General features: G+C 31.9%; 1 protein-coding gene across 49 annotated transcripts; it reads left to right on the top strand.

Annotated features, from left to right (window-relative positions):
* Positions 1-9823: 9823 nt before the first annotated feature.
* UVR3 (DNA photolyase family protein) lies at positions 9824-25354 on the top strand. 49 transcript variants are annotated; one of them, XM_088867721.1, is made up of 17 exons: positions 10070-10157; positions 10260-10331; positions 11016-11085; positions 12545-12717; positions 12937-13017; positions 13959-14129; positions 14251-14322; positions 18872-18961; positions 19102-19200; positions 19280-19363; positions 20597-20683; positions 20839-20910; positions 21600-21713; positions 21861-21948; positions 22264-22359; positions 24775-24834; positions 24943-25354. In XM_088867721.1, exons 4-17 carry the CDS (start codon positions 12700-12702, stop codon positions 25134-25136), a joined length of 1326 nt encoding a protein of 441 aa, XP_088723847.1. In that variant the 5' UTR covers positions 10070-10157; positions 10260-10331; positions 11016-11085; positions 12545-12699; the 3' UTR covers positions 25137-25354. The 49 variants fall into 49 exon arrangements, 18 of the variants coding, with proteins under 18 accessions (XP_088723841.1, XP_088723840.1, XP_006841901.1 ...); XM_088867722.1 differs by having other exon boundaries at positions 11016-11110; XR_016056132.1 differs by lacking the exons at positions 11016-11085; positions 24775-24834 and adding an exon at positions 21198-21258 and having other exon boundaries at positions 18875-18961.
* The last annotated feature ends 30 nt before the right edge of the window (positions 25355-25384 follow it).

Below are 25384 nucleotides of genomic sequence, written 5' to 3'. Positions count from 1 at the left end.
GACCTAGACTTAGAGAATGAAGGTGGATTCAACCTTGGTTCTTTAGTCTCGGGTCGATTGACTTGAGAAAGGGTTGACCCATGGAATTGAGCCATAAGATCATGTAGGTCTAATCATCATCTAATGGGGTCTAGCCTATGCAGTAGACTTAATAACTGAGTCACCATAAACTATAGACATAACTACAAAACTATGCAAAAATCTATTTTGTTTTTTAATCCTATTTTTTTGTTTTTGTTTTTGTTTTTTCTTTTTAGCTATCTAAAAAAACATGATAAATAGGTTTCTAAACGAATTTTTTTTTTTTTTTTAAAAAAAGGATAAAGTCAATAAAATTATAAACAATGCAGATAAGGATTAAAAGCAAAATATATGATAAAAAAAAGATGAGATTTATTTCTAATCTAAACAGATAAAGCAAAGAAAGCCTAGATCTATCTTTTAACAAAAAAAAAAATTATGAAAAGAGAATTATTTTGTTAAGGAAAGAGTTAAAGATTCTTTCTAACATATGTATTCTAAAGAGTTAAAGATTGCACTTAAAAAAGATAAACATGATATAAAGAAGATAAAAAATTCAATTAAAGAAGATAAAGATGCTTATAAAGAAGATCAAGATAATTTAAAACATGATAAAGAATGCTCTAAATAAGATAAAGATAATCTAAAAGATGAATAAATAATGCTTTAAAGAAGATAAAGATTATTTTAAAGAAGAAAAAAGATTATATAAAGATGATGAGCATGAATGAAATAAGATTTAAAAAAGATGATCAAAGATAGATCTAAAGAAGCAAAGATGACCAAGATGATCTAAAAGATGGATCTAAAAGATGATAATCTAAAAATATAATCAAAGATATTTAAAAAAAATCTAAAAGATGATAAAGATGGATCTAAAATATCATAAAGAATGAGAGAAAAAAGGTTTTAAATTTTTTATGGAAAGAGAAAAGATAAGATCTAGAAAGAAAAGATAGAATCTAATAAAAGAAAATCTTTTTAAGTCTATCTTATTTTCTTCTTTTCTTTAAATTTTTTTTCTTTGTTAGAAAAATAAATATGAGAAAGAAAAACAAGGATTTTTAAGTTTAAAATATGAATATGAAGCTAAAGTGCCTCACGGTGCGCGTCAAACTGTTTACACTTAGATCTGCGCCAATCTTTGAGATGAGATTTTTTTAAATCTTAATAAGAAACTGAGTTAATTTTGAAAAAGGTAGAGAAAGTTGGGTCTCTTGAATTATGAGCTTAGAAAAATCTTAGATCTATACAAATCCGGTCTTTTTCTGAGTCTACTGGTAGCGCCAACTCGAAATCCATATTTTGACCTAAAAAATGCTTCTAAATTTAATCAAATCTATTAATAATTTAATTTTTTTAAAAATAAAATAAAACAGATCATTAAATGAAAAAAAACAAACTAAATTAAGACAAGAAAGAGATATTTACTTTTAGGGACCCGAAACCCAGAGTTTCGGGTTTGGATCAATATGCTATTTCGATTTGCGCCAACATCTCCTTTTTTGGCTGCCTTTGCTCGCTGGAATTGGTAGATCTAAAGTTTTTTGCCCTATATCTAGGGTTCCTAAGGCAAGGAGTTGCTCATTTTAGGTAGGATCTACCTAGGCATGCTGGAATTGGAGAAGAATTTTTTAAGTTTTCTAAGGATTTTGGGATCTCCACAAGGTGAATATAAATTATAGGTAGGGTCTAACTAGGCTTTACTGAATATGAATTTTTGGATTTTTTGTGATTTTTTGGAGATTTTTGAGAAATTTTTTTGAATATGAATTCTGAGATTTTTTGGGAAATTTCTAAGGTTTTCTCTATTTTTGGGTATTTTTTTGCTATTCTCCTAATTTCGATAATTTCTTAGGGATTTCTTGATTGTTTTTCTCATCTTTTTGGGTTATTGAGGGTAGGTGATTTTTTTTTTTTTTTTTTTTGAATTTTTTAGGAACTTTTTGGGTTTATCTTGAAGTTTTGGCCTTATCTAATTAAAAAAAACACATTTTACTGCATCATTAGGCCGCATCACGGCCCGACACTTGGGTCTCATAAGGCCTAAATTGTTATTTGTTGGATCTTTTTATCCGCAGGTCTAATTTTGGAGATTCTAGGACCGTTGGAAAGCTCTCAGGTTCTACTTCAAGTTGGGATAGGGTTTGGGTAGTTTTGAGACAATTATAGTAGGTCTAGGTTGCCTATGGTCTAATAGGGTTTTTGTGGTTCTTTAATCTCAGAATCAAGGTTTTTAGAAGTTCTCTTAGTGATTCTCTATTTTGAAAGTGACCATTTCCAACTTACTCAAAGCACAAGTTTTGGCTAATTTCATCATGAGTGAGGATAATAATATATATGATTGTGACATCAAAATACTTGATGAATGATATGTTGGAAGAAAGGGTGACGGAATGAATGCTTGATGCATGAAAGAAAGGTGAGAAATTAAATTCACCCTTCTCCTGAACCTTAAACAACCAAAATCAGCAATAATATAAAAAAAACATGGTTGTAAATTAATTCAAGAAAAGAAAAAGTTTCTTCTTTCATAAAGTAAAATTCATTCCAATAAATATAAGCGCCCCAAAATGTGACATCTAATATTTATAAGTTTATGGAACTCTAAAATTAACTTGAGATCTAAGAACACATTTAAGACTCTAAAGTACCCCTTCATAAATACCCATGTAAATGGTAATATGCGGGCAATACATGTAAGCGATGACATGAACACAAAACCCATGAATAGTAAAAAAAAAAAAAACATAGAATCCCTAGAAAACTTAAAAACCCTAAAAATAAATCGTAAAATTAAAATTAAAATATAGATATCTTGAAATTAAACAAAATTAAAAATTAGAATAAAATTGTCCTACAACATTCTCCCCTAGTTAGAGAAAAGTCTTCTTCGAGTTTTGAAGTACGGTAAAATGAATTCAACATCAAAACCACCTTCTTTAACCTTCTTCTTCTTTATTGGCTCAAAGATTATTCGTAACAAGAAGAAATCCTTGAGAAAAAGATCTTCATATGTGTATTAAGGAATCAATATAAAATTACTATGTACCGCTATCTTGGAACTCCCATTGAAAATCATGTAAGATACTCCAAACTCAATTTTCTAGTCTTTAGAGGATTTCTTGACATTTATTTCATTACTCCTTGAATCTAGGGCTACAATATAGATTCTGAGTCGATCATGCTTCCATTGCACTATTCTAAATCCATTGCCCTAAATCTCCTAAATATTCTACCTCTTTGATATCCTTAAGTTCTTCATCTTCTTCTTTGTTAGAGATCTATTCAATCACAAAATGTTGTTCATCATAAAAAATAATACCTTCATTGCAAATGGGATCTTCTGGCTCCTTATAAAAAATAGGATCATTATAAAAAATAGCAGCACCATCAATTTACATCCTTCTGATTCAAAGTACATTGAATCCAATTGAAGATTAGATCATTTTTATTCTTTTTCAAAATTATGCTCCCGTTGATATCATTGTGCATGAAACCCATCTATGTAGTTTGTCATGTCATTAGTCCCTTCTCACTAAGACTTGGATTTGATTCACGTCACTCTCCATAAAAACCTTCAAGATTTGGATATATCCCCGTAGATTTTTCTTTGTTTAGGGTACACTATTGCTGGTCTCGCTTGTGCAATAATTATGTAAGCCTCTCCATCAAGTTGTTGATCTCATTGCGCAATTGGATCGGATTAGAGGTGGCAATGGGTCGAGTCCTGCTGGACCCAGACTCGGACCTGAATTCCTCACCGTGACCCAAATTCCACATGATTGACTCGTACTTGGACCTAACGAGTCCAGAATTCCCATACCTGTACCTGTACCCGAAATGAGGATTTAGGATCCAGGACCCGACTCGGACCCGGACCCGGAATGGCTTAAACCTACCAAATCAATATGGACCGTCCACTTTGGCAAATCCCAGCTGTTCGTCTTAGGCTTGCTTATCACTCAATTAGGGTTTCCACTCCCCTCACTCACTAGTCTCTGCCTTCAATCTTCATGGCCTCCTCCTCTGAGTTTTGGTAGAGCTCACTATTTCTAAGGCTAGAGAGAGAAGGGCAAGCTTTCTATGCTTCCCCTACAATATAAAACTTATATACTTCCCCTTATCCAACCATCCATTCTGAATGGAGGGCTAAGATTGCCCCAATCACAATGTCACGCCTCTACACTATTTTATTTTTAATATTTTTTCTATAAACTATTTTGATACCAAATTTTGTACGTCCAATCCTCTATTAAACTCGCACTAGCAAAAAGTATAAAAACAATATTTCCAATAAAATAAAATGACCAAATACCCTTGAACATTTCAAATGGTATTTGGTTATTATATTTTATCGAAAAAGTATTTTTAATATTTTTTATAGGTGCGCCCCAATGAGAAGATGGCACGTGCAAAATTTAATATTCATAAATTTGTATAAAAAACTGAAAATAAAATACTTATTTAATATTCATAAAATTTGTATAAAAAACTAAAAATAAAATACTTTGAGACGTCAGATCTAAGATCAAATGGTGAGTGGCTCTCTTGATCAAAATTGGATGGCTGGATGGTTGGGGAAGCATAGATCTTCTATGTTGTAGGGGAAGTATAGAATCTTTCCCATAAATAAAACAAACACTAAAATAAAACTTAAACCTAACGGGGTCCTGGGTTGGGTATGGGGTGGCTCCGCTAGTACTTGGACCTGTACCTGAAAATTTTTAGGTCCATTTTATAGGACTCGGACCCTACCCACGAGTCCAAAGGCTGGACTCTACTCGCTGGTCCAAAGGTTGGACCTATAAACGGACCCATGTTAGGTATACTCGATGGGTCTCGAGTCGGATCCAGGTCCATTGCCACCCCTAGATGATATCGATATCCCCACAGCTAAGACCTTCACGACCAACCATCACAATCTTTAACCGTCTTTAAACCCTACTCTGATACTAAATTGATGCAGGTACGAAAGCATATAAATTAAATTTCCCATTTTTTTTAACCTTAAACAAGTAAAGTCAATAATATTAGAGAAAAACATAGTCGTAAATCAATCCATGAGAAGATTTTTCTTCTTTCAAATTCATGTCAATAACATAAGCATCATAAAATGTGACTTCGAACCTTTTATAAGCATACGAAACCCTAAAATTAACTCGAGATGCAAGTAAATATTTAAGAATCTAAAATACCTCTAAACAATATTAAAATTCTAACAATAGCCCTATGAGCAGTAATGTGCGAACAATACATGTGAAGAGTAACAGGCACAATATCCGTATAAAACTTAAATTTTTTTTAAAAAACTTTAAACTAAAATTAAAATATATAACTCTTGAAATTAAACAAAAATTTAAAATTAGAAGAGCTGTGTCTTGCATCAATGCTCCAAACTTGGATGTTTTTGTGACAAATAAAAAGGAGAGAGTTGAGTGGGTAGAAATTACAAATGAAATTGCAATGCAAATGTGGGTAGATTATGATACTCATCATAATTGTTTTCTTTTTTTATGAGTCGCATAATCATGTAATTTGTTAGTCTGATGACCACCATAGTTTGTATATTTTTCTAACAAATTTTTTTTTATCTAATTTCACTTTAGAAATTTAATTCTAATATATAGATGATTTACTATTGGGAAAAGTTTATGTAGAGCCTAGGCTCTAAATAATCAATTAGAGCCTACCTGAAAATTTTCACTAGAAGAGGATGTTTTGGTGCCCAAAGATCCTCAAATTGATCGTCACAACATCAAGATGCATGGACTTGAGAAGAAAATGGATTTTAAGTTTTGGAAATAGTACATCTTGTAATGCATTTTTGGATCATCAATTTTTAAGTTATTCAAGTTTTCATAGATCTGCTCGATCTACACTATTTTTTAAGCTTTAAATTTTATAATTAAAACTAAAAATATATTTTAAGACTAGTCAAAGATTTCCTGTATTGAAATTACATTTCTCAACATTATTTGAAGGTGAGCTCTAATTTAATTGTTTGGAGCCTTAGCTCTATACAAACTGCACCATTTACTATTTGATACCTTGCTTAAATGTATTTTCTTTTGAAAGTCCTAATTTCTAGACTGGCATATGCCATTGTGCATAGGTGTCACACATGCGTGACGAATGTATTCAAACCATAGTTAGAAAGTCTGGGAATAACAAAATATTGGCAGACCAAAATATCGGTAATTAATCAATTTTATTTCAAAAAGTCAGAGGAAAAAAATTTAGGTAAAAAAATACAAATCGCCAAAAAACAAGGTAAGTTATAGAATTGTGGATTATTTCCGACTTGGTTAAAAAAAATATAGTGAAATAATCAAATATGTAAAGATGACACACTATAGGATTATGATTTCCAGCTATTGTGTAGATATATTCAAGCTATTGAACGATAACCGTATAGCCTTACTAATGTTATTAGAACACTTGAAATTTGTTTGTTGAAACTAGCAATAAATCCAGCAACAATGTTTACTCTATTGTCACAACACAAGACATATTGTAGATTTTTTGGGAGCATAAAATGAATCTATAACATCAATACTAAACACACGAACTAATTAACAAATAACATGAACTGTGAACCAAGGTATAGGATTATTTGTCACCGAAAAAAAGCAAAAAATGCTCTCGATATAGCATTGCAGTTAATTAAAAGGAAATACAAAGACCCAAATATATAAAATAGTGGTCCTTCCAAAATGCTATGTTGTATGCACCAATGAAAAAAGAAAAAGAAATTAATCAAACTTCACTATACATAAAAAAAGCAACAAAATGCTTAAGCAAATTTGAATCTTGCACTAAATTCCTAGCTACCTAAATATTTAATATCATTGAATATCTTTCTTGCTCTTTATAAAAATGTTAAGGGTTTGAAGAAGAAAAAAATATTTTTCAATTGGTTACTCTTCTTCTAATTCTACCTATTATTTTGAGATATACAATTGTTTTGATTACTATTTGTGGAAATATATTGCTTGTACTTTTTTCGTATATTTTTTTTAGGGAACTCATTAATGAAGCTTTTTATATAATTTTTTTGTTAAATCAAGATTCTTAATTTACTTTCACTGTTAATCTACTTATCTTTAAACCAAAATTCAATAATATTAAGTTAATGAAGAAATAAAGTTATAGGAAAGAAGTTTTTTTGAGAAGTTTTTTTGGAAAAGATAAAATATGGATTTCATTAAAACAACACGATTACTTAAAAGACCTTTTTAAAAATTTAGAATTCTTAAAGGATTTCAAAAAATCAAGTTTTAAGAGGAGACTTGCGAGCTATGATTTAAACTGCAATAATCCTCAAAAGTAGCTTCTTGAGTAGTCTCTAAAAGGTTCCAATATTGTAAATATGGATGGTCACTATCAGGGCTTGGTTAGGCCTTGGTCGTTTTAGGGCTGGCCCATCCTACTCGGGTTCAGAGAGGCCATGGTCTAGGTCTCCAAATTCAATAAAAATAAACAAAAGAAAAAAAAAAAGAAATAAAAAAAGAAGGTAAACAATCTCCTGCTGAATCGTACCAAAGTCGACCTATATTATGACCCTAGTGCAGGCGTGGCTCTGTTCTCAAGCCATGATGGCTAGTTTTTTAAAGTTGTGCGAATGGGGTTGGGTCCGGTCCAACTGGCCCCTAATTGGTCAAAGAGACCACGTAACACGTGAGCCTTTCGCCCCATCACGGATTGATTGTCGAAAATCTCACATGATGACCTTAACACCTTGCATGTGACCCCATCTCAACCAACTCATTGTGAAAAATGCTGTTGCAACTCCTTATATATGCATTGTTCGTCGTACATCTCTTCGATGTGGGACAATTCTCAATGCCCAACGTTGCCAATGTTATAAATAGCTCTCTCTCATATGTTATAAATACCTCTCTCTCTCAATGAGTCATATCTATAATGGTGTATAATAGTGTATATGTATAAAATAAATTTACATATTTTATGTATAAAATAAATTACATACTATATGTAAATATTTTATAAATAGATATCTCTCTTATACAATGACATCTATCAAATGAAATGATCTATAATACTTTTTAAGATTAATTTTATTTATTTATTTTTAAGATTTAATCATTTTTAACATTATATATATATATACAGTAATGATCCTATGAGACCCTCCCACACTCATGTGTGTAAGATCCCAAAAGATCATCATTAAATTTGGTATAGATCTCTAGAAAAGTCTAGTCCCACACCCATGTGATAACTTTTCTAGAGATCAGTGCCAAATTTAATAGTGATCCTTTGGGGTCCTACACACATGGGTGTGGGAGGGTCCTATAGGATCATTACTCATATATATATATATATATATATATATATATATACACACACACACACAAACATATATATAATTAATCTTTAATTACATATAATTACAAAAATAAAATTTTATATAATAATTTGTAAAAATTAACATAATTATATGAAATTGTTGTTTGTTTATGTTAATAACTTAAATATAATTTTGCTAAATTTATGTCAATATAATTATTTTTATATACACTAAATTATACGAAAGTTTTTTCTAATATTTTTAAATTATTTTTGATGTAATATTATAATACTATATTATAATTGATAGTTATAATCAGGGATTTAAAAAACGGCGAGTCGACCCGGTGGTGGTAATTAAATTATATGATTAAAAAAGGAAAACAATTATTAAAAATAATAATTGGGTGCTCACCACCCCTATCTTCCACCAAAAAGAAATCTGAATTTACCTATTCAAATAAAACATGAATATTCTATTAGATTATTATCTCACTGGATTATTTCATTATATGATTAATAATTAATTAAGTAGTTAATTGAGATTAAAAATTAGTACTAGCTCATATGATATTAAGAAAATAAAAAATAATACTAGTTCTAGTTTATTGAATATTAAAAAACATTAGTTTAGATGATATTTTAAGAGAAAAAAATAACATTAACTCATACCACTTTAGAATTTATTTCTAGGTTGATAACTAAATCTTTTATTTTATTTATTTTAATTTATTTACATTATAAATTATGTAATATATTATTTTTTTCACAGGTGTCAATAATACATTTTAAATTAGATGATATTATAAGATATTTTGGATTTGTTATTATTTGTATAATAAAATAACTATAAAATGTGAACCAACATTATCAATTTCAGTATATAATATTATAATTAGTTAGCTTGTAATAATTTTGGATTATAGTTAGTTAGGTTGTAATAATTCGGGTTTTTTTTAACAGATTAGGGTTTTTTGTCAATTTAAGATTTTGGTGGGAATTTTTTTATCGATTTAATCAATTCTTTAGTGTAGTCTATGTATGATTATATACTTCATCCATGATAATTATATGATTTTTTTATTGTGGGATGCAAATTCAATGATTAACATAAGTTCATAAAGGAAAAAAACATCTCAATATTTATATATTAATAAAAAAATAAAAATTAATAAGGTAGTATTACTATTTTTTATTGAATTTTTAAAAAATAATATTTATAATAAATTTTAATATTTTTTTTTAATTTTTTTAAAATTTAATACGACTCATTCGACAGATTTATAACTCAAATAACCGATTCACCGATTCACATATTCACCGATCCGAATGAATTCTTGGGTGCCCCACGCATTTCTTAAACCACCCGTCGGAACAATCAACGACGTGCTCTGATTTCATCCGCTTGAAACAAATTAAAAAATACAAGAACACCGCTCGCCTCTTTCTCACTCTCATTTCTAAATTTCCCTTCAATGGCAAAAAAACTGAGCGAAAGTTGAGAGTGAGATAAAAAAGTGAGAGAAATGGAGGTCAATTCTCTGATGTGGTTTAGGAAGGGGCTCCGGATCCATGATAACCCAGCCCTAGACTATGCTACCAAGAATGCCAAGCACCTTTACCCTGTATTTGTACTCGACCCTCTTTACCTTAACCCAGATACCTCTGCCTTCTCACCTGGTTCGAAAAAATCGGCTCTCAATCGAATTCAATTCTTGCTCGAGAGTCTTTCCGATCTCGACTCCAGCTTGAAAGCACTTGGTTCTCGTCTCTTGCTTTTTAATGGAGACCCTGTTCATACCATTAAGCGACTTTTGAACCGGGTAATTTGTTTTTATATTTTTTTTTTTTGAATTCTGGTATATTTTTTCGGTTTGATATGCTTTTTGGTTCTGATTCTTTGATTCTCTGTTGAATGCTTGTAGTGGAATATTGGGAGGCTTTGTTTTGAATTTGACACTGAGCCATATTCACTAACTCGGGATGGTCAAGTCCAGGTTTGTGGCATTCTTTCTCCTTTTCTAGAAACTAAGTTCTCTGTGTATTTTCTTAGAGATAATTTATTAGAAATAATTTGTACTTGGTCGAACAAATGCAACCATCCAATTTCACATCCAACTGTTAGAGTTAATTGTGGCCTTGTACCAAAGCTAAATTGTCTCATTCTATATGTATATTTTCTTTTATGTCTGACTTTTTTTTTTTGGAAAAATTATCAGAAGAGTATCTAAGAGATGAACTAGTTAACAACTTACCCACTTTTTAAATTTAATTTCAAGAAGTTCATCAAAGGACACTAATCATGAGTTACAATGGTTGATATTTAGTTGTATATTTGTAAAGGAAAAAGGCAGAAACCTTATAAAGTGAAGTATACCTGAAAAATCCACTGAAAAATACACTATAGAAGTGAGGTGCGACTCAAAAATCCACTAAAAACTATCCAATGGAAGTGGGGTGCACCTTAAAAATCCACTAAAAAAGGTTGTTCGAATGTCAAAAAACTCTACAATTGATCATCTCGACCTTGATTTGTATAGTTATGAAAGAAAAATATATTTCATGTCTTAAAAATAATGCATCTTGTTACACATGATCTAGACCGTCCATTTTCAAAAATTTCGAGTTCTTATAGATCTGCTTGTTCTACAGCATTTTCTGAGATTTAAATTTCATATTAGGGGTGAAAAGATACTTTTTTCCATCACGAGGATTTTTGGCGCCGAACAACGTTTTGGGTGGACTTTTGAGGTGCACCTTACTTATACAGTATAAGGTTGATGCCTTGTAGAAACTTATAAATGGATGAAATGTTAGTTGAAATTTTAAGTTTATTTTGATAAATTTCTCAATTATTTTTCTGTGTACGATGCGTGATGTAATTGTTGGAGCATATTCCCATCTACCTTGATTTTCAGTTTATAGCAGCATAGAATGGTGATTATATAAAGATAATGGTGATATGTATCAGTAGTGGCATCTTCCATGGAACCTATTCCCATCCACCTTGATTTTCAGTTTATAGCAGCATAGAATGGTGATTATATAAAGATAATGGTGATATGTATCAGTAGTGGCATCTTTCAAGTTTGTTTAGCTCTCATGTAGTACATGCATCTTCAATGTAGATGAGTACGAGTCCATATACATACATATGCGCTACAAAATGGGATCAATGATCATGGAATCCCCTTAGAAGAAGGGAATATTAATCAATAACAATTTGATAGTTGACAACTCAGAAACCAGCTCTCACAGCTCCTTGTCCAAAGTGCCCCATTAAATAGAAGTTGATACAACCCCAAGCTGCTCCTTCTTGCCTCTTCCGATATGGTATTTTTTCAAGCACAAAGAAAGAGAGAATGAGTTCTCGACTGTGATCTTGATCAATATGAAACCCAAATTAGTAAGTTATATTATGACCAGAAGACAAACAGCTTATGACTATTAGAAAGTCTTGACAAACAGCTTATGACTATATTCCCTTCTGTTTCCCATCTTTTCTCATCAACAGAGCATGCATGCATAGGTGACTAGAGATTGCAGTTCATGATTTTGAGAATATCCATAAAGCTATCGTATCATGTAATATTCAGATTGTAGCTTACCCTATTCACCTTTTGGTTTATTCTTGTCTGTTATCCTATGGATATTTTAATCTTTTTACACTCTTACCCCCGTAGGACCTGTCATTTGTCAATGAGAATCTGTTATTCTCTCAGACCTCCCGAGCATGAACCAAACTCAGATAACCTAAGGTTTCTGTGAGGAATAGTGTGCTATTCATAAATCATAAATGGTGAATCCAGATACCTCCACTACTGTGGTAACTGAATGTAAATCTCTTTTACCCTCTAAACCATCCTTCTGAGATATTCCACCAAATGGCATCACTCTTTCTTTGACTTTTCAGCAACTAAAGCTACACTCTTCTTTATTTTGAATTAAGTTGCCAAACTCTGTTGCCTATTTCATGGTCTGGTCCGACTGGCTGTCTTTGTAGTGATTTTCAACAGACATATCGCCTTACGAGTTATGACCATTGCTACTATCCCTACACAGTGAATGATAGAACTGAATTAGTTTCTGATTCTAGATGCCTTTTTAATTTTTATAATGAACCTAAGCTTCTGTAGCATGTATTGTTATTCCCGAGTTTTATGCCATGCTTCTCTGGCTTTATCATCTGCCGTTTTATATGTTTGTTTAGAAGGTAATGATTTTCTGAAGAGATTGTACAATTACATATCCACCTTGCTGCTTGAATGTTGTACTACCTGCTGCCACGTGCACATTGGATTGTCAGCCTAGCAGTAAGTCAACATATCAGGAAGTCATTGTATCCAAATTTGCTCAGCGATTTTTATGTGGAAAAGTGATAATGTAATTATATCTGTTTTTAAATCCACATTTGTTTTGAGGTTGTGCTCATGGTGTTCAGTTGAATTTAATGATAAAAAATGATTTTTGGTTGAAGTTTAGAACATCTGAATCCCCTGTGTTGACTTTTAGCAATTCAACCTGCATTCCTTGTTTCCTGACATTGAATCTGTTTTTTTTTTTTGGTTTGGGGGGCTGGGGGTGTGGTGGGGGTTCTTACAGGATTTTGCCTCCCACACTGGAATTGAGGTTTTTTCCCCTGTCAGCCATACTTTATTTGACCCCAGGGAAGTCATTAAAAAGGTAAATATATTTGGAGCTGTGGATTTTTCGTTCACTTTAAATCATATATCTGTCTTCAAAATTCTGCTTATCATTTGAGCTTCAGTGCTTTGTTTCTTTCATAAATGACTAGGTTCATCTTGTAAGGTTGATAACTTTAAAGTAAACAAATATACAAGGCAAAAAAAAAAAAAAAACTGTAGAAGATGGTTGTCTTGGCTACTCCTATAAGTAGGATCTTGTGATTGTTGAGATTTCTTTTGATAAATGTGGCTTTTGACTTAACATGGAAAATGAATCCTCTGAATCCTTGACTAGATAAAATTGGGATGTTATTATTGTTGGCTGTCATTCTCAAAACAATTTCTTCAAGTTGACAGATACAAATTGGCACTTTAAGGTGTACCTGTGAATTTCTGTTTCTTGCTTAGTAGATTCCAGCTACTTAGCTGAAAAAGGATTCTAAAGCATACATAATGATTTTGATGTTCATGACTCCTTCGTTTATTTGTCTGTTATTATTTTATATTTATGAAAACTAAATTGGAATATGCTTTCTCCATTCCTGTCCATAACTCATGACTTTTTTTGTATCCAACAACATCAGCAAGAAATCATGAGAAAAGGAATTCATGGTAAGTTTTTTATTATTGTCTACAAGCTGGTGGTGTAGCTAGAGCTGCTACACTTTGGGTATATGGTTAAACTGTTTCCATGTCATCAAAATTTGCTAACACAAAATTGCATTTTATAAGACTATATATGTGTGTTGCTTGTTACTGATAATGAGAAGCTGCTCCAGAATGCAATTTGGGACTATCAACCTTTCATCTATTGCTATGATTATTCAATATTGACCAATCCGTTATGCTTTCTTTAAGTGTAGCCTGCCTAGTGTGAGTTATCTACAAATTTATTGGTATCATCTCTTGGCATTAATGCAAATCCTTACTATTAAACAGAATGGCGGAAAGCCACCATTGACCTATCAATCTTTCTTAAGGATTGTTGGCATACCTTCTCCACCACATGCCAATACAATATCTTCACTTCCTCCTTTGGGAAATATTGAGGACTCTGAAGTGTCTAATGTTCCTACCATTGAAGAACTTGGATATGCAGATGTGAAACAGGTCGTGATCAACCTTATTGTGAAAAAATTGAATAATTGTTGCAGTTGATTTTTGTTAAGCAGTTTTGTTAGGCAAATGATGTGATTCATCAATTTGTTTTGCAATATATATTTCTTTGCAGGAAGAATATTCCCCATTTCGTGGGGGTGAATCAGAGGCACTAAAGAGGTTGAAAGCATCACTTATGGATAAAGTAAGGACTTGTCTTTCATAAGAGGATCGATTCAGCACAACTCATTTAAGAGTAATACATGCAGTAAATAAATAATTTCTCTTGTTACTCTTTACTGAAAATGAGCTCACGATAGACAATATATGTGTGCCACATAACTTTGGATTTCCTGCAGGAATAATAGAGCTCTATGAATCATGCAAGCAGTATTCAACAAAGAAAAATGTTTTCTGGGTAGTTGATGTGATGGATTTGGTTTGGTATTTCCTTTGTGGAAGTTGCTTCCATAATCATGTTATGGTAAAAATTGAGATATATGTACAATTTGATGCATAAGAAAAGGTTTAACTACTCACTTGGTTCAGATAAATGACCCCAGTTCTTTTGGACAATTAAAAAAAAGAAAAAGATCAGTGGACAATAATGCCCCTCAAGACATCATATGTAAATCACTTTGTGACATTCTATTTGTACATGAGATGGTAGCGTGGGAACTAGTTGAATATCATTCACAAAGCGCTTATTTTGAGATATTATATATGATGATAACCAAGAGATATTATATGTGATGATAACCAAGACTGCAATGTGCATGCTAGTGGAAATGTAGGTGTTCATTATGGCCTGTTGTTCTGCAATTGACCTTAGTGGCAAAAGAACTATGGAGTATTTCTACTTAAGTAATTATTTAAAACTCATTTATTTTTTATTGACACAATCAAGGCGGTGTTTGCTTGTTGCTTTGCTTTATTAAGTGGTGCCTGGTATCTAGGGCAAACTTGTAAGTCAATCAATTGTTTTTGAAATGAATACCGTAAGGTGATTGTTTTTCAAACATAATTCAATATGCTCCTTTCGAAATACTGGTCTTGTATCGGACATACATCCACAACTCCCGATTCACATGGTTTTTCTATGAAAAAATAAGTATATATACTTCTTCCTGTCATATTTACCAAAGAGTAATAGTTTTCTCATCAAGAATGTTGGTAATTAGATACCAGTTAGAAATGATCATCATTGATCTTTTACTCCCCCAACAGTGTTAAAAAACTCAGGCGAGTCGATTGATACTCGGTCAAGTAACTTGGCCTTGGCCTACTGTAGAGGCAAGTTCTAGTGCCCAACTCATCTGTGTTAAGAACTCTTGAAAAATCACAAATTTTATTAAAAAATTACTTATATGATTCAGAAATTTGTCCTTATATTTACATGATTTTCCTTAAAAATATGTTCTTATGTGATATTTCTATTACATGTTCCTAAATGATTTTTCTTATTACATGTGCCAAGTTTTTGTTTTTCCTTTTTTTTTTTTTTCTGAAATATTGCAAGGTATAAATCAGAATTTTCAACAAACCATCATTTATATACTATTTTCATCTTTTATAGACATTTAATAACTTCTATCATTTGTTTTTACTGATCTTTAATTATAATTTCTTCGCATGTTTTAGGCTTGTTTAGGACTCAGTTGAGTAACCCAATTTTGGCTAGAGCTGAGTCCAAGGTCTGAGCCTAGTTTTAAAACATTAACCCCCAGCATTGAGAAATATGAGTGAAAAAATTGTTCTAAACTATAGATATGGATTTTTAGCTTTCAGCACACAATTTTAGAATGATCCATCTAATTATGACATGACATGTTAAATCTCTCTTGTTGATACCCAAACCCATTCCAACTTGGGGAAGAGATCCAAGACCTAATGGTAAGATGTAATTATTATGTGTATCTTGGTCTTTGTTTTTATTCTAAAGAAATCTTTACTTCCTACCCCCATATTGTAAGCCTCCTTTCATAAAACTTAATTTTTTAAAGAAATATTGAATAAACTATGTCATTTTAATTTTTTTCAACAAATCCCACACGGATTTTGAAAATGTATTTGGATCAAAATACCCCTCACAAAACCAAAGAAATGCAGGATAAAGGAATCATTGAATTTATAAAAAACTTGCAAAATTATACATTAAATACTAAAGTCATAACCAAAGAGAGATCTACTGAGAGTTGCAATTGTACAAGCATATACCACAAAATGAGTTATTTCTCCTATAAAGTTCTGGTCTTTTTGGTTTCGCATCAGCCACAAAACCACCTTCCATTGTTGAACCTTTGCAAGCTTTTTCTCCTCTTTATATGTGGTCTCTATATACAGAAAAAAACCCCCTAAACCCAACTTTGTTTTTAAAAACTCTAACCACAATTAACTTCTATCCATTCGTCTATTTGAATTAAACTTCGAAATTTACCATTTGATATTCTACAACTAAAAAAGACCTAGATACTCTAACTTAAATAAATAAAAGACTATATAACCTAAACCTAATTTTACTACTTAAAAACATAGTAAAAGAGATAAATAAAAAACCATTATAAACCCATTAAAGACAATTTATTTTGGGTCTAATGAAAAGATTTTTGAGACATACTGTGTAGAGCCTGAAAGAGTGTATACTCTCTCCCCCTTTATTTTTGTTTTTATTATTGTTTGTTTTTGTTTTTGGCCTATTTATTACATCACAAAAACTCTCAAAGATCTTAAAATACTTTCTAGGTCAAATCCCAAATCCCTCTTAATCCAAAGAAAAGAACTTTGTTACAACAGTCACTGTACAGATTCGTCTTATTCTTGAATGTTGGATTAAGAAACCTGAAAAACTCAACAAAAAGAGACAAAGAAGGGAGGAAAGTGAAGGGAAAAAGGGATTTGAGGGAAAAATATGAGCCCTAGTGACATATAAAACTACAAATCAATGGGATTTAAAGTCACATGAAAAATGACAGTTTGTCTTTTTTATCCAAGAGAAGAGGGAAAATTCAAAAGTTTTAGGAACTATTTTAAGGGGAATTTTAGGGGGGACATTTTTCTTTCTTTTATGCTATTGTCTTCATTTTATTTTAGCATTGTGAGATAGTTTTTTTGGTCCAAAAACACTTAAAAAACAAGTGGGTGGTTTTTAAGAAAAATTAAAATTATTGGATTTTATATTCCAAAAAAGATCTGGTTTTTTTCCATAGGCGGACTATAATTTGGGGATAGGAGATAGATTTCCTTTTATTCAATTTGTATGAGTATTTGTGTCATACCATTTTTACAGGTATTTGTGATCTTATACACCCTAGTCAATCATACCTGTCATATTCCTCATTTTGGTTAATGAGAATTCTGCACGGTTGTGATTCAAACATTGGCTTGAGTGGTTGTAATGTGGATGATTACGACAATGTCATAGAATTTACTTCCACCAATGATATAACACCACGCTTCCATTGCGCAATACACATACACCACTCAACCCTTCAAAAAAAAAAAAAAAGAAAAAAAGAAAAAAGAAATTCGCACACCTTCTTTTTAGATCTGCTATTCAAGGCCTCACTTTGGTTGCACATATATCACATGTGAGACCCAAAAATTGAGAAGTAAATAAGGACAATTCTCTTTTTTGTAAAAAGGTCACAAGTGTATTTCTTGCAGTCCAAATTTCCCTTCAAATCATATAAAATTGTAGTATTGCAAACTTTTCATGGCATGCAGAAAAGGAGATCAGGGGTTGCAAATTTTGCTGAGTCCTGGGGCTGAACAACTTCTCCAAACATGGGTTCAGATGATCAATTAGAAGGGAGAACAATGCATTGCAAATTTTGCACGGCATGCAAAAACAAGTTTAGCTATAGGATGCGACTTTATTCTCCAAACTTCTGTCTGGAATTCTCAAGGATATGGGGAACTACGAATTCTTTCTCATTCTTCTACTAGTGTTACGCACCTTGAGATTGGCTCACAATATGAAAATCAGCTTCAGCAGAATGCCCCGGAGGAACTCTATGTTCATATGAAACTTTTAATCTCATTATTTAGTTATTTACCTATTCTTTTTTGATGGTCTAATAATGGTGAGGACCTTAAACTTTCCCTTAACCCGTCCCTAGCTTGGGTAAAAGAGGTGGATTGTGTTGGTAGGTAGCCACCATAAAACTTTGCCACATCTTATCACGAATCCTGAACCTATGCTTTTTGTCTTATTAAGAGTATGACCCTTGATAGAGAAGAATGGAGGAATAAGATTCATGTAGCCAAGCCCAAATAATCGGGATAAGGCTTGGATGATGATGATGATAATGATTATAGTATATTCTAGAGCACAAAGTTGGGGCTAGTAATGTGTTAACAAAGTTCTTTGGAGATTTTGTATTATCAGCTGTAGCATAATGTTAAGTGGTTTAGATCCTTGTCCCTTATCTTTTCACAATCTGTAATTGGGATTGTGTCATCGTAACAACTTGAACCTTCTCGATTTAAGTTAATTACCTTGGTGGAAGGTTTCTTCTTTTTTCCGACGTTACTACCATTTTCACTAGTTTTACGTTAGTTGATTAAATGTTCTGATGCTCCCTGAAGATGCAATATTGTATTGATCTTTACTATGACACTCTAGATATCATGGATTTATTGCATTACTATATTTTTATATTTGCTTTTTGTGCTAAGTATTTGTTACCTTCCACTTATTTTATCTGTCTTAACTCTTATATATGAGCTTGATGTTTGGTTTCTTTCATGGCTAGCAGGACTGGGTTGCAAACTTTGAGAAACCAAAAGGGAAGCCTACCTCCTTTGAAAATCCAGCCACGACTGTCTTGTCACCATATTTGAAAGTGAGTAACTACTCCTCTAATTACTATACTCCTGTCATTGCCTATGCCTCTATTCCTCTAGTCTTCTCTGAGTTACCTCCAATTCAAACATTGAGTTTTCCTCATATATAGGCTCCAATGTACTATTACTTCATTTGCAGTTTGGTTGTCTTTCATCAAGGTTATTTTACCAAGGCCTCCAAGATGTCTTCAAGGAGGTCAAGAAGCATACTTTACCACCAGTCTCACTTGTCGGACAGGTCAGGCATTTTGTCTACTCGTGGATTCTTGCCTCTAAGTTGATAATATGTATTCATCAAATGTTAAACTTTTATGCAGTTACTATGGCGAGAATTCTTCTATGTTGTAGCTATTGGCACTCCCAATTTTGATCAGATGAAAGGGAACAAGATATGCAAACAGGTAACTGTGTTATCGATTTTGCTCTGTCTCACTTTCTATGGTTTATTTAATGGCATAAGAATGTGGTCTCTTTATTGGCCTGCCATTATATTCATTTTGAGAAGTATCTTTGAATATGTATGGTACTTTCAAGTTCTAAGGAAGTGTTTCTCATTGTGGATAAATGAAAAGAAACTAATTGAGGATTACTTTCTAAATCGGTTATGGCAATATCATTTTCTATACTATGATGTTTAATGAGATATTTGTGAGAAGTTTGTCCTGTGTACGTCCTTTGAGGGGTGCTTATTGGAAGGTATGAACTTTTCCTAGTTAACTGCACAAGTACAAACACGACACTTCAGTCTGGAAATGTATTTAATATTAAATATCATCTGGAAATATATTTCAAATTATTTTATTAATCAAGTAAAGGTGTGGTTAGGCTTTTGAATTTTGTTGCTATGCATAATAATTTGGAGTTACAACTTCGCATAGGAGAAAAATTGAGACCCAAAATTTCAGAAATACTTCTCACAGGGTTAATTAGAAAGCCGTAGGGTTCCTACAGCATCAGACTATATTACATGAATTGTTTTATTTGGGTTCCTTACCTATGTCGGACACAAATGGAGACATAACGACACGATTCTTCAACATTCTTCTGCTTGTTCACTGAGCATTGATTACATTATTTTAGAATATTGAACTCTTTTTTTGTTTTCAGTAGACACATGAAATTTGAAAATATGTATTAATTTAGTCAACAAAGGAATACTTGAATTTTTTGGCTCCTTAAAGCAATATGGAATTATAAATAAACAATGTTGGACCTTATTCTCTTTATAATATAACTCTGATGACTAATCCTATTCTTCGTGGCATGAAGACTGATGCCTTGGACCCATGTTTGACACAAACACAAGTGTGTCCATGCAACATAGCATGCACCTACTAAATATGAACATGCATGCCCTATATTATGGATTTCTATCACAATCTTACTGTGTATGCAGCCATATTTGTAAACCCTATGTTGCTGTTTAACATCTTGTGAAGGCGAATTTTACAATTATTCAATTCCACCAAATTGTTCCCTCATCCGGCAACTTTTCGCAATTCTTCAAGGTTCATGAACATAGGATTTCCCATGGACTTGTTAGAAAGGCTTATGTACAGTTCCATTCTTGTAAGAGCAAAATGATTCCTTAATTTTCCAATTACAATCCTAACAAACCATGCATGCATGTACAGATACCTTGGAGTGGTGATGATAAACTGTTTATTGCTTGGAGAGAAGCGCAGACAGGATATCCTTGGATTGATGCTGTGATGGTTCAGGTGAGTTACTAATAGATGGTGTCTTTAAATTTATTCCTTTGTGCTTTGTCATATTGCGTATTTGCGTAGATGAGTGCAATTCTCATAACTTGTTTGTATTTTTACACTGTTTTTTTACTCTCTTTTTTTTCAATTTTTGCATATTTCTGTTGTAGCTCCGGAAGTGGGGTTGGATGCATCATCTTGCCCGCCATGCTGTTGCATGTTTTTTGACTCGTGGGGATCTGGTATATTCATGTTAGCTCATCATCTCTACTATCTTCCATTGTAGTGTTAGTCCAATAAAAATTTTATATAAAATAAGTTAAATAATGTGAAGCATTTATTCTGTTTTCCTCTTAATGAAATGCATATTTCTTGTAGTGCTGATTCTGTTGGTATGCCAGTTGGTTATTCTTAATCTTATGTGGATGTGTTCAAAGTTTTCTTTGAAAACTTCAAAACTCTTCATCAACCAGGTTTCTATATCATTAATGCTGGAGTAAATGTGTTAGATTGGTTTCAACTTTTTCAGTTGGAAAGAAAGCTTGAGCTTTTCTAAGAGAGGTTGTTGAGGCTTCTCCTTTTTTCAATAAGTAAGAGGTTGCTAAGACTTTAGACCTTAAATTTTTGATACTAAATTGAATATTACTTGAAAAAGAAAGAGCACCAGGACTTGTTATAAGGAAGCTTAAATATATGTATAGAATGGACAACTAACCAACATTAGGAAAAGAATTTGTAAAATTATGTCACTCGATTGATGTAATGGTGTGCCTTTGTATTTTCATATCTGATATTATTTTATAATTAATGTGCACAATTTATTGGTGTATCTTTTGTCAATTTACTCTAAATTTGTTGATGTATCTTCACAAAACTACTTGTATGTTCTTTTTAATTCCTACTAATGTAAATTTATTCCTTTTCCCTTTAGTTTGTTCATTGGGAAAAGGGCCGTGATGTTTTCGAGAGATTACTCATTGATTCAGATTGGGCTATAAATAATGGTAATTGGTTGTGGCTTTCGTGTTCATCATTCTTCTATCAGGTTCGCCACTAACTATTCTGCAAGACTTTTCTTTATTGAATTTCCCAGAGTTACTATTCTGTAATATATTTTGATAACATCAAATATTCTCGATAACAAGCAACAGAAATCTGATGGGTTTCTTTACGGGATGGTGTGACCTTTCAGTATAACCGCATATATTCTCCAACCTCCTTTGCAAAAAAGTATGATCCTAGTGGAATTTACATTCGCCATTTTATCCCTGTTCTAAAAGGTGAGAAGCTTTTTTTTCCATTTGGTGAGCTTGTCCATGGATGAAACATTCCACCACGCGCATTCTGTGCATGGTGCATGGTACACAACATTAATATCCACCTTTTGTTCTCAAGTCTAAATAATGTTTGGTGGATGTCCACCAGAGTTCTTGATGACCTATATTACTTGTAATGCTAATCTCGATCATCCATCATTGAGAATGAATGGTGGATACCTTGGTTGTTTACAACATATGACATCCTTGTCATAAATTTCTTGACGCTTTCTTATTTAATGATCCTCACATTATTTTGATGCCTATAACAAGTAACAGATATGCCTGAAGATTATATATATGAGCCTTGGACTGCACCGTTGGAAGTCCAGATCAAAGCAAACTGTGTCATAGGAAGAGATTATCCAAAACCAGGTCAGTCTAATATATTATGGATTGAAACTATGTGATTAATATACCCATTCACATAGGGGTGGGAACGGGTCGGGTATGGTCCGAGTCCATCTAGACCTGGACCTGAATTCCATACATGTTACCCGGATCCAAACCAGAATTTATTTAGAGGATCAGTACCGGGACCCGACATATTATACATAGAAAAAATAAAAAAATAGTTAAGAATTAAAAAATTACCTAAAAACATGTACCAAAAAATTACTAAAAATTATAGCTAATAAGAAGATTTGGGCAATAATTCATCAAATTTCTTATTTTAAGACTAATAAGAAGATTTCCAAAGAAAAATGAAAAATTTATATATTATTTTAATATATATAACCTTTAAAAAGTATATATATATATATATATATATATATATATATGAAAAAGTTTATATACAGGCGAGGCTCTAAACAATCAAATTAGAGCCCACCTAAAAACTTTCACTAGAAGTTGTTTTGATGCCCAAATATCATCAAATTGATCATCTCGACATCAAGATGCATGGACATGAGAAAAAAATGAATTTCAAGTTTTGGAAATAGTGTCTTGTAATACATTTTTGGATCGTCAATTTTCAAGATTTTCAAGTTTTTATAGATTTGTTCAATCTACACTATTTTTGAAGTTTAAAATTTTATAATTAAAAAATAAAAATATATTTTAAGGCTATCACAAAGATTTTCAGTATTGAAACCACATTTCTTGACCCTTTTTGAAAGTGCGCTTTACTTTGATTGTTTAGAGCCTCGGCTTTATACAAACCTCACTTATATATATATATATATAGTGGGAAAAGATGGGATTAGCCCATTAGCTCATATGAACATATGAGCCCAACGGCTTAGATTGAATCTGGGCCGATCTGATGATCACGGATGTCCGGTAGTAGTTGAATTTTATTTATTTTTTTACTGATCCAAATTATTTGAAATTTTAGGTGTGTGTTCTTCTCATCAAGGCGCACCTAATAAAAATATATAAAAAAATTATTCGCAAAAAATAATGACCAAAATACCCCTCAAAACTTTTCGGGGGTATTTTGATCAATTTATTTTATGTAAAGTTTCAAGTGATTTGGATTCGTAGAAAAAAAACTAAAATTCAAACACTACCGAACATCTGTGATCGTCAAATTGGCCTAGGTTCAATCTGAGACGTTGGGCTCATATGTTCATATGAGCTAGTGGGCTAATCCCATCTTTTCCCTATATATATATATATATATATATATATATATATATATATATATATATATATATATATATACATATGTGGAAAACTCTTCCTCATGTTTATAGGTGAAAATGAACAGTGATTTCACTTCTCATCACCATCCAAACTTCATCGCACGGTCACAGTTGTTTGGTAGTGTTTCACTTTTCAATTTTTTTCTACAAATCCAAATTACTTGAAATTTGGAGCGTGTGTACATCTTAGTGAGAAGTACCTAATAAAAATATGAAAAAAATAATTCGTAAAATATAAATTGTCTAAAATAATCCAAATTTTTGGGGGTATTTTGGGCAAATTATATTTTATAAATTATTTTTTTCATATTTTTATTAGGTGTGTCTCACTAAGACGTACACAGGCTCCAAATTTCAGATCATTCCGATTAGTAAAAAAAAAATGAAAAATGAAACACGACTGGATAACTGTGACCATATGATGAAGTTTGGATGGTGATGAGGGTAGGAGAAATCACTGTTCATTTTCAGCTATAGGCGTTTTGTAGTAACTTCCTATATATATATATATATATATATATATATATATATATATATATATATATATATATATATATATAATGTTGAGATTAGCCCACTAGCTCATATGAGCTCAACGACCTAGATTGAATCTGTGCCGATCTGACAGTTACAACTTCATTTTGTATTTGAATTTTAATGTTTTTTTATACAAATCCAAATAACTTGAAATTTTAAGCATTCATTATTCTCATCAAGGCGCACCTAATAAAAATATTTAAAAATTAATTCGCAATAAATAAATTGACCAAAATACCCTTAAAACTTTTCAGCGGTATTTTAGTTAATTTATTTCTTGTAAATTTTTTTTTTGAATTTTTTTTAGATTATTCTATTTTTGAAGAACATACGTCTAAAATTTCAAGTTATTTGGATTTGTAAAAAAAATTAAAATTAAAATACGAAATAAGGTTGTGACCGTCACATCGGTCCAAATTCAATCTGGGCCATTGGGCTGATATGAACTCATATGTTCATATGAGCTAGTGGACTAATCTCAGCATTTATATATATAGATATATAAAAGAGTGCCGAAAGAAGATAAAGGAGTATGTATATATTATTATATTAACCTTTATAAATTTATATATAAGAACTATAATTTAATATTTAAAAATAACAGGGTCGGGTTCAAATCTTGGACCCATACTTGGACCAGGACCGCATCGGTCAGTCGGGCTCGGTAAATTCCCGATCTTACATTCACATTCACTAGCACAAATTTATATTTACTTTTCTTGTCTTCCCTTTTAAAAAGTATTTATGTAATTTGCTTTTTGTTGTGTTGTAGTGGTGGACCACGATATAGTGAGCAAGGATTGCAGGAGGAAAATGGGAGCAGCTTATGCAATGAATAGTACAGCAAGTGATGTGGTAACAGGAGAGGAATTAGGAAGTCTTGGGCGAAAATTAGAAAAGCAACCAATTCAGATTTCTGATACCAAGAAGCAAAAACAACTAAAGTTTACAGATTATCTTGGCTGAGCATGTAGTGGTATTCTTTCCCATCCTCACTATGTAGAATGATCCTTGTGTGTGTGCAATGTAGTTTTTTTAAGATTTACCATTATATTGGTGAATTTAGAAAACTCTACACAATTTTTTAACATATAGCTCTGAATGAATTAGTTTAATTTTATTCTATACATCAAATTAGAGGAGGGTCTTTGGTGTAATTTCAAATCCCTCCAAATTTAAGAAAATGTTGAATTTGCATATTCATTTGCCCTTTT

This window comes from Amborella trichopoda, chromosome 5 (assembly GCF_054954075.1).
Source record: "Amborella trichopoda isolate Santa Cruz 75 chromosome 5, AtrichopodaSantaCruz75HAP2 v2.0, whole genome shotgun sequence".
Taxonomy (NCBI): domain Eukaryota; kingdom Viridiplantae; phylum Streptophyta; class Magnoliopsida; order Amborellales; family Amborellaceae; genus Amborella; species Amborella trichopoda.
This window is presented reverse-complemented; position numbering and strand designations above follow the sequence as displayed.

Excerpts from the sequence above, each read along its gene's own strand:
- UVR3 (XM_088867714.1), top strand. The coding sequence starts at position 9,861 with ATGGAGGTCAATTCTCTGATGTGGTTTAGGAAGGGGCTCCGGATCCAT. Across the intron at positions 10,332-12,936 it reads CTCGGGATGGTCAAGTCCAG|GATTTTGCCTCCCACACTGG; the intron begins GTTTGTGGCATT and ends GGGTTCTTACAG. Across the intron at positions 22,360-24,774 it reads AAGAGATTATCCAAAACCAG|GGTCGGGTTCAAATCTTGGA; the intron begins GTCAGTCTAATA and ends TAAAAATAACAG.